Genomic DNA, 13,128 nt, shown 5'->3' on the forward strand with positions numbered 1-13,128 from the left:
GGTCCCACAATATAAGACAGGGATGCCAGGACTATGAAGTAAGCGGAGGACTTCCGGGGAATGTTGTGAGCCTGTCGTACCAGAGATGAGCACTGGGCGTGCAGTCAGCTCCCACCCAGAGAAATGAAAGCCAAAGCCAATTGGATAACCGAGGCAGCAATTTGAAAAATCCAACACTCCCCCTCCAAAGCCACCACAAATAATCCCTCTTGCAGGCAGGGAATTACAAAGAGAAAGAGAGAGAACACACGTGAGAAAAGCCTTTATTAAGCATTTATCTGTAAAGCAAATTACAAAAGAAGATTAATTGATAATAGGCAAATATCATCCTTTGGCAATTCACAGAAATACCACGGTATGCATTTGGTAGGACAAAGGTAATCGCCTCACACTTAGAATCAAGTGAAGTTTCACCACAAGTCAATGCAAATTTCTAACCCATCATCTACAATCTGAACGCCAAATACATTCATTTCCTGAAATTTCTAACATAAATAATTTTACCCCTAAATATGTTACTGTCTAGATCCTAGCAGAAGCAGATGCTGAAGGAAGCTGAGGATCCTTCCCTCAGCCCAGCCTTTTTATCCTCCCCCAATCTGATGGAATGCCCAAGGACCCATTAGAAATAGGCCAGTAGAGAGACTTTTTGGCTCCCCTATCTCAGACTTTATTACTCAGATACTCAATATTAATTTCTCACCTCCCCACTCCCAATGGAACTGAACTCCATTTCATTCCAACACTCAGATCTACCATCCCCATTCTGAACAGTCACTGATCAGGTACGTGGCTGCCCATATTCTTTGGATGATCAGAAAATCATCCAACATAATTCTTCTGACAAGATGGCAACCTATTGTGCTGGGCTACTGGTGCTTTTATTGCTCCATAGTGTCCACTGAGGTTTACCATACTATTTCCCCAAACACCATGCATTCTGGACCCTTGGTCATTGCCATCTAACCTGACATTGCCTTCTAAGGATTCTTGACCCTTATCACCTACTCTGCTGCTGCAACCCTAAGAATCCTAAGGCCCAGGAGGGCCTTTCATCTGCCTTACAGCCATGCCCTGCTATACATATATACATACATATATACTTAGCCTAAATATATGCTATATATATGCATGTATATATAATATATATATTTAGAATATAGGATTCTTTACTATTTATATCTTAGCACAGTACTTTGCACATTGCTTAATAAAACTTTTCCATTTCATTTTGATAGAATTTTCCATTGTCCATTCAGAGAATTAAAATTTAGCTCCATAATTTTTAGAATCTAGTTATTTTTAACATTTCAGCTTAGTAATAAGATTAATAATAGAATTCAAAGCAGGAGTTGCACATTCCCTCCAGAGCCATGTATGTCTTCTCTAGAAGCTAGAAGCTAGAAAAATAAAGAAATCTCTTTTTCCAAGGCTTCATCAACTCTATTCCTCATACAGGGGGAGCATAGCATTATCAAATGGGGAGACGCTATGTAGATATCTAGGTAAATAAAAACCTGGAACATTAGTGTCTTTCAGAAATTCATTTGCAGCCTAATTCACTTGGGTTGATTCAATTCTTTAAAAACTCATCTTTTTTTTTTTTTTAAACCAAACTTCTGGTCTATTTACCTAAACCAGATTGTCCAATATGGTGGACATGGCTACATTAACCTAATGATGAATAACCCCTAGTTAATCTGTACCCTGGAGCAACTGTTTGCCACTCCAGAACAGAAGCAGCTGGTTAGGATTTTTTTCCCTAACTGTGCTAACATAGATCTTAAAACCCTAGATTTTCTGTTCCCAATTTTCCCTTCTCCTTCTAGCCACATGCCCTACCAACCATGCATTCCTCATTACAACACTGGCAAGTAACACAATGAAAACACCACTGCTCTACGTTTGCCCTAGATTTACCTTAAATAAGAATGTTTGCAAGGCTACAAACATTAATTTTTGGTGGCTTTTCCTTTCCTACAAGATCTGTGGAATTATCCAATATAGAGAGTTGCTTGGGCCACAGAGAAATGAAGTGGCTTGCCCAGAGTCACACAGACTATTTTCAGAGGCAGGACTTCACTAGGTTATGCCCCTCTCTTCATTCTTCCAGGCTGCCTTTCATTTCAACAAAGAATAAAGGCAGATCCACAGAAGCCATCATCTACTCGGGAAGGAGGAGAAGGGAGCCTTGAGTACTTTAGGGGTCAACAAGAGATCTTGCCAAAAGGCCTAGAAGATTGGTCAATAGATGGGAAGTGGCACAGAACCTCCATAAGGGATGATCATTTTGACTATTAGGTCCATATTTCTGGTACCCCATAATGCATGGGCCCAAATTGTATTTACGTACAGAAGCTTATAATTATACATACATACATACATACATACATATATATACACACATACATTTGTACATAGACCCCCACCATGGTGGGTCAGAAATTCCCTGCCAACACAAAGTTAATTAAATTCAGTGACCTCAGAACCCTTTGTCTGTGTTCTTCCTCACTCTCCAGCTGGCTGGGTGAAGCTCTTCAGGCTGGAGCTCTTCCGGCTCAGGACAAAGGTGGAAGAGTTGCTTTTTTTGCTGGCGCTGGTCTCACCCCCTGGGTTGGTCTTCAGGTAACTTGTGGAACAGCAGAGGAAACGGTGCACCAGGTCATGAAAGAGGTGGCCTGTGAACAACATGTAGATCCAAGGGTTGCAACAGCTGTTGAGGCTTGCCAGGAGCATGGCAATGATGAACAGAGAGGCTGCAGGAAGGGTGAGAGTAAAATCAAAGCATTAAGAGGACATCAAGTCAATGTGGCAATTAACAGAGCCAACCTGAGGGGAGAAAAGCACAGGGGGTACCCACCAGCTCTAGCACAGCCCTACCTTACTTTCTGTAGGAAGCCCCTCAAGCTTCCTTCCCCACTCACCCAAGGCATCCCCCATCAGCACCCAAACAAGATTCTAACACTCCTAAGCTATTAAAAATTAAACATAAATATAACCCTGTCACTTTCATATTCATACTTCATGTTTCATACACAATGGTTCCTTATTACCTCTAAAATTAAAAAAATAAAGAAAGGAGGGAAGGACGGAAGGAAGGAAGGAAGGAAGGAAGGAAGGAAGGAAGGAAGGAAGGAAGGAAGGAAGGAAGGAAGGAAGGAAGGAGGGAAGAAGAGAGGGAAGAAATGGAAATATTTCTTTAAATTCTCATTGATCTAGCCAGTACACTTGGGCTTCAATGTTTCTCAGACCCAAGACTTTATCAATGTGAAGTCTCCCTCCACTAGCACAGATCATGACTTCAGCCAGACAACTTAGTGAACAGTTTTTAACAGTTGATCTGGCCAAGAAAGCCACCATCCAGTGGCCAGACTGATGATGAATTATCCCAACAAACAATAATTCTAGAGTCATAGCACTTGGATTCAAACTTTTGACATTATCTTCTTGGGAAATTCATGCAAACCTTCTCCTATATCTCAGTTTTCTCATCTTCAAAATTAGGAAAAGTTATGTTACATTTCCCCTGAGATCTCTGTCAACTTTGGATCTGTGATCCTATGTCCAAGGGAGATATCAGGGTAAATGACCTTGGACCTCAATTTCCCCAACTGTTAAACAAGAGGTTTAGCCTAAATGACCGCTTACTTGGGTCTTTTCTAATTCTACATTTATGATTCTATAAATATGGTTTTACAAATAGGACTACCATTAGGCTACTGAATTTGTTGCTGTTGTCACTGTTATTGTCTGTTGTTGCTACTGCTATTGATTCATTGACTGGTTGGTTTGGTTTTTTTCCTGGCAATAGGAATCAGGAAGAGGAACCATGGATACTAATACCTAACTCAGCCATTTTCATCATTTAACCCAAAGCCAGCCTTAATCAAGGACATTTAACATGGTAGTAGAAGGGCTGCTTCTCCCAGACTGAGATGAATTTCTAAATTTGTTCAGAGGTGAGGGAGCTCCTGGAAGCTATGTCTCTTGGCCCAAGCATGGCCCTACAGAGAGATTGTCTAGGTAGAAATGTTCATTTGTTCCCAGAAGAATGTACTTGATTAAATAGCTTCATCATTACTGAGGCCCTCAGAGCTATTCAAAAACCTTCTCAGCTTCTCAGATCAGCAAGAGAATTTCCTAACAGAACTGAACAGATGGAAAAAAGCTTTCTATGGAGAAGGGGAAAAAGGGGAAATTATCAACACAGATTTGCTTAAACAAAAGATAAATACTGAATGAAAAGTCGGTTGATTTATGCTAAATTAGTCCAATGCATCAGTCAACTTCCTGTGTGAATCTTCTCTTTCCCAAGAGTTCCCATTTCTTATTAGGTTAAGTCTGAAACTGTAGATTTTAATAAAGAAATTGTTCAGGCCTGTCAAGCAGAGGAGAGCCACCATCTCTCTCACCAGAGTTTTCCCTCTCTTCTCTCTTCCATCTCTCCAAATCCTATCTATCCATCAATCCCAATCGTCTTTGTGAAATTCTTCCTGACTCTCTGAATCCTCACTTATCTCTCCTTCCTCTAACTCTTAGAGTCAGAGATTCTGAGCTGGAAGGGCCCTCAGAAGCCAAGGAGTCTGACATTTCCCAAATAAAAATAAATAAATAAATAAAGCCCAGAGAATGCAAGGTACTTGCTGAAGGTCACAGCTAGGAAGCCTCAGAGGCAGGTTTTGATCCCAGCTGTTCTGGCACTCCAGTCAGTGCTCTGGCTATTGAATCATGATTTTCCTGGAACTCTGAATGTGTGCCACACTCACACTTAATAATGATCCTTTCTAGAGTAATATAATAAAATTGAGCAGGTATTGTTATTCAGATGTTTCAGTAACATTTGAGTCTTCATTACCCCGTTTGGGATTTTCTTGGCAAAGATACTGGATAAGTTTGCCATTTCCTTTTCCAGCTCATTTTACAGATGAGGAAACTGAGGCAAACAGAATTAAGTAACTTCTCCAGGGTCACAGAGTTAGTGTCCAAGAATGTATTTGATTTCAGGTCTTCCTGATTCCAGGCCCAGAGCTCTATCCATTGTGCCACCTAGATGTCCATAATAATCCCTGATAGAGACTCATAATAAAATCAAATAATTATGTGATTCTTTAAAGTTTACAAAATGATATGTACATGAATATATGCACATCTATATATAAATATCATTTGGATAACTCAATTGTGGTTTGCTCCTCAGATTAGATACTCTATTTCTCAATTCCAGGCATTTTCACTTGCTAATCCTCAAAAGGGCCTCCTTCTTCATGTCACCCCCCTACTCAATGAACTCCAATGGCTCCCTATCGCCTCCAGCATCCAATATAAAGTCTGTTTGGTATTCAAAACTCTTCCTAATCTGCTCCTTCTACCATCAACCTTCCCAATCTTATTATACCTTACTCTCATATAAACTCTGGGTATGGTGACCCTGGCCTCCTGGCAATTTCTGAAACAAGAAACTACACCTCCCAACTTTTAGCATCACCTCTGACTGCCCCCATCCGTACAATGATTTTCTTCCTCATCTCCCACCTCTTGACTCCCCCAACTTTCTATAAGTCCAGTCAAAATCCCACCTTCTACAAGAGATCTTTCCTGATCCCTTTCAAGACTAGTGCTTTCCCTCTGCTGATTTATCCAATTTGCCCTTACCATATAGCTTGTTTATACACAGACATCTGCATGTTGTCTCCCCCATCGGTCTGTGAGCTCCTTGAGATCCAGGACTGACTTTTGCCTTTCTTTGTATCCCAGTTTTAGTACCATGCCTGGTACTTAACAAGTGCTTACTAAATGCTTGTCAAGTGACTGATGATTGATTGAAATATCTGGTTCCAGAGTCAAAGGATATGAATTAAAATCCTGCATCTGTTGTATGACTCTAGGCAAATTAATTTATTATCCCTCTAACTTGGATTCTTCATCTGCAAAAATGAGAAGATTACACCAAATGCTGAGGCCCTCTAGAACTTTAACTCCTTCACCTTCTGGCACAGATGCCTTTTTATTATCTGTGTAAGAGCTCTCTGGTGAGTAAAGTCCCTCTCCCAGCATAGAGCATCAATGGCTCTGTAGTGTTTAACATTAGAGAGTTGCCTGAGCTACCTGAGAGGCTAAATGACTTTCCTAGAATGGCAAAAATTAATTATCAGCTATTTTTGCAATATGCCATGTAGCTTCTCGTGTTTAATATGCCTAAGGTTTATCTCTACAATTTAAGTCCAACTTTCTAACAGACACATCCTGTACTTCTCTCTATTCCAGGGTAGACTAGGACTGCACAGCATGGACTGGACACATAGCAGATACTCAGCAAATTTTGGTGGGTTGGTTAATTGAGTTAATTCAAAGGGAGTGTTGGGTAGAACTCTGAATAAATAAACATATTCTATCCCCTATGATTCATCCTCCTTGCCACTGATCATTAGCAAGAAAGGACCCAAAAATGAGAGAGAGCCATTAAAGCAGGAAGTTCTTATATCAAATGAAGTCAACAACATAGAAAAACTAGTATCCAACATACCATAATGATTCTGAATAAATGTTAAAGAAAAAACTGGGAACAAGAAGGGACTTAAGTGCTTAAGATGCAATAATATTATTTTTAATTATATCAATTGTTTAATTTAATAAATTTATTTATTTATTAATTTAATAAATTAATTAAATTACATAACTATTTAATTAAGATTCAATAATTAAATTAAAAATAATTAAATAAAAACAAAGGACTAAGATCTCCTAACATAGTTGGAGGTCTTTCAAGGAGTTATGATTTTGTCTCCAAGACTTTCCAGTTAGCAGACAAATATTTCTGAGGACAAAAAAAATGGTATTTTAAAAGAAGATAACATCTTAGTAGAAATGAGGGTATCAAATCTCAAAGAAGAACTCTGAAGGAAGATGCAGGATGATAAAGTTTGAATGGAAAGAAGGATAAAGCCAGAATTTGGAGGAAGCACTAGAAAAGGAAACTGCAGTTGGAAGGTGGACAGCCTTGAAGGAGGACATTGAGGAAAGAAAGGGGCACAGAAAGTGGTGACCCAGATGATTTTGTTTGTTTTTCAATAGTATCCACATCCTACCCCACAGTATTAAAACAATGTTGTTCCTTTCCATGATTGGATATGAAATCACGCAGGAATAATAATTTATAAACCTAAGCTTATAGACCAAAGCTTCATAAACTGTTGTTCACAACCCCATAAGGGGTCATGTAATTAAACATAAAGTCACAGAATTATGATTTATTATCAGTAAATGTTTGGTTTGTATACCTATTTTATATAAACCAAAAAATTCAATAGAAAAACACTTTAGTCCTACCATGTTATCCAGAATAGCAGTGTTTTAGTTTCTTTTTTTCTCCTTCTCTTCTCAAAACTCTTTGATGGCTCCCTATTACTACCAAATGATAACTGAACTTGTTGATAATAGCTAACATTTACATAGATTTTTAAATTTTGTATAATATTTTACAAATATGATCTTTCACTTCTAGTCTTATCCCATTCTTATTCATGCTTATATCCTCTCTACTCTAGGCAAACTGAATTGAGCATGTACAATCCAATCTTTGCTTATAATATGTTTCATGCACAGAATGTCCCGCTGACCAGACCCAATTCTACCTGTTGATAAAAATCCCCCCCCACATCCTTCAGGACTCATTTCAAATATTACCTTCTCCATGAAGCCTGACTTGCTCTCCTCAGTTAGGAGTTAATTTTCCTTCTCTGGACTTTGTATAGCTCTTTGCCCCCCTTTTGTACTTATGACATAAATATAGAGCTAGAAAAGAATTTTGAAGTAAACCCATCATGTTTCCGAGAGGGAAAGAGACATATAGAAGGAAAATCAGTTATTCAAAATTTACTATGTGACAGAATGATTTCAACCCAATCTTCTATCTGCAAATCTCATGTTTTTGCCATTGAATCACATTGTCTTCCCTTAGCTGATCTATTTTATGTCATAATTATTTCTGTACATACCATAATCCTCACTTATATTTTAAGATCTATGAAAGCAGGAAGCATATTAAACTTAATTTGCTATTTCTCCATTATCTAACACAATGGGTGCTTACAAAATTTTTGCTGAATGACATCAGTTATAACCAAATAAATTTATATTTAAATAGCTCTTCAATATTACTTTGTATTTTAAAAATTGGCAAAGATGGAAAATGAAATTATTGGCAGAGCTATGAGAAAATAGTTACATTAATTTTCTACTCTTTTTTTCCTTACATTTTTTTTTTATTTACAAAACATATGCATGGATAACTTTTCCACCACTGACCCTTGCAAAACCTTTTGTTCCAAATTTTCCCCTCCTTCCCCCACCCCCTCCCCTAGCTGGCATTGGATATGTTAAATCCAATAAATGTATACATATTTATACGGTTTTCTTGCTGCACAAGAAAAATCAGATCAAGCAAGAAAAAAAAAAAACCTGAGAAAGAAAACAAAATGCAAGCAAATAACAACAGAAAGAGTGAGAACTCTGTGCTGTGTTCCACACTCTGTTCCCATGATTCTCCCTCTCTGGGTATAGATGGTTCTCTTCATCACTGAACAAGTGGTCCTCTCATTATTGAAGAGAGCCACGTCCCTCAGAATTGATCGTCATATAGTCTTCTTGTTACCGTGTACAATGATCTCCTAGTTCTGCTCATTTTACTTTGCATCAGTTCATGTAAGTCTCTTCAGGCCTCTCTGAAATCATCCTGTTGGTCATTTCTTACAGAACAATAGTATTCCATAGCATTCATATACCATAATTTATTAAGCCATTCTCCAATTGATGAGCATCCATTCAGTTTCTAGTTTCTTTCTAGAAAAGGGTTGCTCCAAACATTTTTGCACATGTGGGTCTCTTTCCCTCCTTTAAGATCTCTTTGGGATATAATCCCAAAAGAAACACTGCTGGATCAAAGAGTATGCACAGTTTGATAACTTTTTGAGTATAGTTCCAAATTGCTGTCCAGGATGGTTGGATCTGTTCACAGTTCCATCAAAAATGTGTCAGTGTGTTTGAGAATGTATTCTGATGGAAGTGGTTCTCTTCGATAAAGAGAGCTAATTCAGTTTCAATTGATCAAAGATGGACAAAAGCAGCTACACCCAAAGAAAGAACACTGGGAAATGAATATAAACTGCTTGCATTTTTGTTTTTCTTCCCGGGTTACTTCTACCTTCTGAATTCAATTCTCCCTGTGCAACAAGAAAACTGTTCAGTTCTGCACACATATATTGTATCTAGGATATACTGTAACCTATTCAACATGTAAAGGACTGCTTGCCATCTGGGGGAGGGGGTGGAGGGAGGGAGGGGAAAAATCAGAACAGAAGTGAATGCAAGGGATAATGCTGTAAAAAATTACCCTGGCATGGGTTCTATCAATATCAATAAAATCACATCAAAAAAATGTGTCAATGTCCCGGTTTTCCCGCATCCCGTCCAACATTCATCATTATCATTTCCTGTCATTTTAGCCAGTCTGACAGGTGTGTAGTGGTATCTCAGAGTTGTCTTAATTTGCATTTCTCTGATCAATAGTAATTTGGAACATCTTTTCATGTGACTATAAATAGTTTCATTTTTTTTCATCTGAAAATTGTCTGTTCATTTCCTTTGACCATTTATCAATTGGAGAATGGCTTGACCTATTATACATTTGAGTCAATTCTTCATATATTTTAGAAATGAGGTCTTTATCATCCTTTGGATGAAAAATGTTTTCCCAGTTTATTGCTTCCCTTCTAATATTATCTGCACTAGTTTTGTTTGTATAAAACCTTTTTAACTTAATATAATCAAAATTATCTATTTTGTTATCAATAATGATTTCTAATTCTTCTTTGGTCACAAATTCCTTCCTCCTCCACAGATTTGAGAGGTAAACTATCCTATGTTCTTCTAATTATGATATCATTCTTTATATCTAGATCACAAACCCATTTCGACCTTATCTTGGTGTACAGTGTTAGTATGGGTCTATGCCTACTTTCTTTCATATTAGTTTCCAATTTTCCCAGCAGTTATTGTCAAACAATGAGTTATTATCCCTAAAACTAGAGTCTTTAGGTTTGTCAAATACTAGATTGCTATAATCATTGACTATTTTGTTCTGTGGGCCTAACCTATTCCACTGATCAATTTCTCTATTTCTTAGCCAGTACCAAATGATTTTGATGACTGCTGCTTTATAATATAGTTTTAGATCTGGCACAGCTAGGCCACCTTCATTTGCTTTTCTCTTCATTAATTCCTTTGAAATTCTTGACTTTTTGTTCTTCCAGATGAATTTTATTGTTATTTTTTCTAGGTCAGTTAAATAGTTTCTTGGGAATCTGATTGGTATAGCACTAAACAAATAAATTAGTTTAGGTAGCATTGTCATTTTTATTATGTTCGCTGGACCTATCCAAGAGCACTTGGTATTTTTCCAATTGCTTAGATCTGACATTATTTGTGTGGAAAGTGTTTTGTAGTTTTTCTCATATAGTTCCTGACTTTCTCTTGGCAGATAGATTCCCAAATATTTTATACTATTCTACTCTTGGGCTTATGAAGTGGTCTAATTATTTGGGAAAGTAATGTGGAATTATACCATAAAAGTTTTTATAAAGTATTTACACCCTTTCTCCTACCAATTTCAGTATTAGGTTTACACTATAAGGAATATATATGTGTATACATTCACATATATATACGTAAAAAGAAAAGATCTATTTGTGCAAAAATATTCCTAGAAGTTCTTTTTGTAAGGGCCAAAAGTTGAAGACAAATTATGTGTCCAACACCTTGGAAATGATGAAACAAGCCATGGCATATATAAATGTAATGAAATATTACAGTCCTGAAAGAAACAATATATAATAAGGTTTCTCCCCCAAAAATAGGCAGACTGGAATGAAATGATGCACATTAAGGAAAACAGATCACAAAGATCAGTATACACAGCAATTATGGCTATATAATGAAGAGTCAATCTGGTAGCACAATTCAGGCTAAATACAGTAAGTGACATTGGCATTGGCTAATTAAAATTAAACCACATAGCATGTTTTTGTTGACAGACCATCCATTTAGCTAGTTTCATTGATTTTCCCCTTTTTTCTGGAAGAAGAGAGAATTTACTGGATAGGAAAATAGAGAGCAATATATTTGAAAATGAAGTAGTGATAAAAAAAAAAGCTATCAATAAAAAGTCATTTCTTTAAAATTAAATCCTACTCCTTCCTTACTTTTGACAAGTGATAAGTTACAAGGGGATGCAACTAAATATACAATCATTATTTTGTATTATTATGGTAGAGACAAAACTGATCAACAGATTAGTAAAACAAATATTCCCAAAGCTGAATTGAATTGATAGAGGTAAGAGCTTAGACAAATTCTTTTCATTCTAAGAAGCATGAAACGAATTCACGTAAAGGACTGACATAAGTTTATCTCCATGGCTTGTGTAATCCTTGTTTTACAGCATTTTTTTTTTCTGAGGCAATTGGGGTTAAGTGACTTGTCAAGGTCACACAGGTAGGAAGTGTTAAGTGTCTGAGAGCAGATTTGAACCAAGGTCCTCCTGACTTCAGGGTTCATGCTCTAGCCACTGCGCCACCTAGCTGCACCAACAGCACTTTACATTATAAAGCACTTTCCTCAGAAGAAAAAAAAAAACTGTGAGATAGAGAGTTTTGAATATATCTGCCCCCATTTTACAACTGAGACTGAGAGAGGTCACAAGGAGCCTTGCTGATCTCACAGTTAGTAAGAATAAGAGCTGAGACTGTGTAATATCATTTCCATTTTTCCATCTTATCCAAAAAGGTATTTTGAGTGGGGGGAGAGAACAGGAGGGAATTGTGCTCTGAGAGTAAGGGATGAAAAACAAAGAAGGGCCACCTTCTGTACACAGAAGACATTTTAAAAAATAGACTGGGGACCTCAATAGACAAACATCGCCTTCTTTTTGAGGACTCAAGCACTGCAAGCCAATCAATTATCAAAGACTGCCCCTTAGTGGCTGGTCTATGAGGGATTGCAGAACCATTGAGTCAGAGGGATGGAAAGGGTCTTGTAGGTCATTTAGCCCAACCTCTCTCCAGGACCCAGGGTTCACTTTACACCAGCGTTGGTAGATGATCACCCAGCTTGTATGTGAACGTTTTCTATCCCATCCTAAATCTTCTTTGAGTAAGCTCTTTCTTTTCCCTATTCATGCCATAGCTCCCTTCTGCCCAAAACCACAATTTCTTTTCCACACCTTTAAAACCTCTGAAATATTGAATCCTATATGTAATGGGCTGAGGCTTGAGTTGATGCACTGAGGTCCCAAGCACATGAGGCTAAATAGTAATTGGACCATACTCTATTAATAGATAAGCTTGGAGAGAGAATGGCCCCCACCCACTCTTTGTGCAAGTCCTGATGTGTTGTATAGGAAATGACGATTTTGGTGGGTGGAGGCAGGGGAGTGGAGAAGGAAGGGGAGGAGAGACCTTTGGGACGGCCATTGCCACAGTTGCCGACACAGTTGCCTCCATGGTTGCCTCGGCTCGCGTCGCTCTCTCTTAGCTGGCTTCCTGTCGCAACTGCCTATATTTGCTATCGCAATCTTTCTTGCCTATATTTGCTATAGCAATCTTTATTCACCTCTTCGCTTCAATAAATATTGAAGATTTTCCCCTTAACCTGAATTCCTGATTCCGGCTGACTTTAAATACGCGGTCATTATTTGTGTGGAAAGTGTTTTGTAGTTTTTCTCATATAGTTCCTGACTTTCTCTTGGCAGATAGATTCCCAAATATTTTATACTATTCTACTCTTGGGCTTATGAAGTGGTCTAATTATTTGGGAAAGTAATGTGGAATTATACCATAAAAGTTTTTATAAAGTATTTACACCCTTTCTCCTACCAATTTCAGTATTAGGTTTACACTATAAGGAATATATATGTGTATACATTCACATATATATACGTAAAAAGAAAAGATCTATTTGTGCAAAAATATTCCTAGAAGTTCTTTTTGTAAGGGCCAAAAGTTGAAGACAAATTATGTGTCCAACACCTTGGAAATGATGAAACAAGCCATGGCATATATAAATGTAATGAAATAT

At 37.6% G+C, this 13,128-nt stretch overlaps 1 protein-coding gene across 2 annotated transcripts in view; it reads right to left on the minus strand.

Moving 5' to 3' along the window:
* Positions 1–247: 247 nt before the first annotated feature.
* The window catches only part of OXTR (oxytocin receptor), a 38,070-nt gene continuing 25,189 nt past the window's right edge, over positions 248–13,128 (minus strand). For both annotated transcript variants that reach the window (XM_051981399.1, XM_051981405.1), the window contains one exon: positions 248–2,756. In XM_051981399.1, the coding sequence (XP_051837359.1) occupies positions 2,509–2,756 (248 nt within the window). In that variant the 3' untranslated portion in view covers positions 248–2,508. The remainder of the gene's footprint in view (positions 2,757–13,128) is intronic.

Source organism: Antechinus flavipes, chromosome 1, assembly GCF_016432865.1.
Source record: "Antechinus flavipes isolate AdamAnt ecotype Samford, QLD, Australia chromosome 1, AdamAnt_v2, whole genome shotgun sequence".
NCBI lineage: Eukaryota > Metazoa > Chordata > Mammalia > Dasyuromorphia > Dasyuridae > Antechinus > Antechinus flavipes.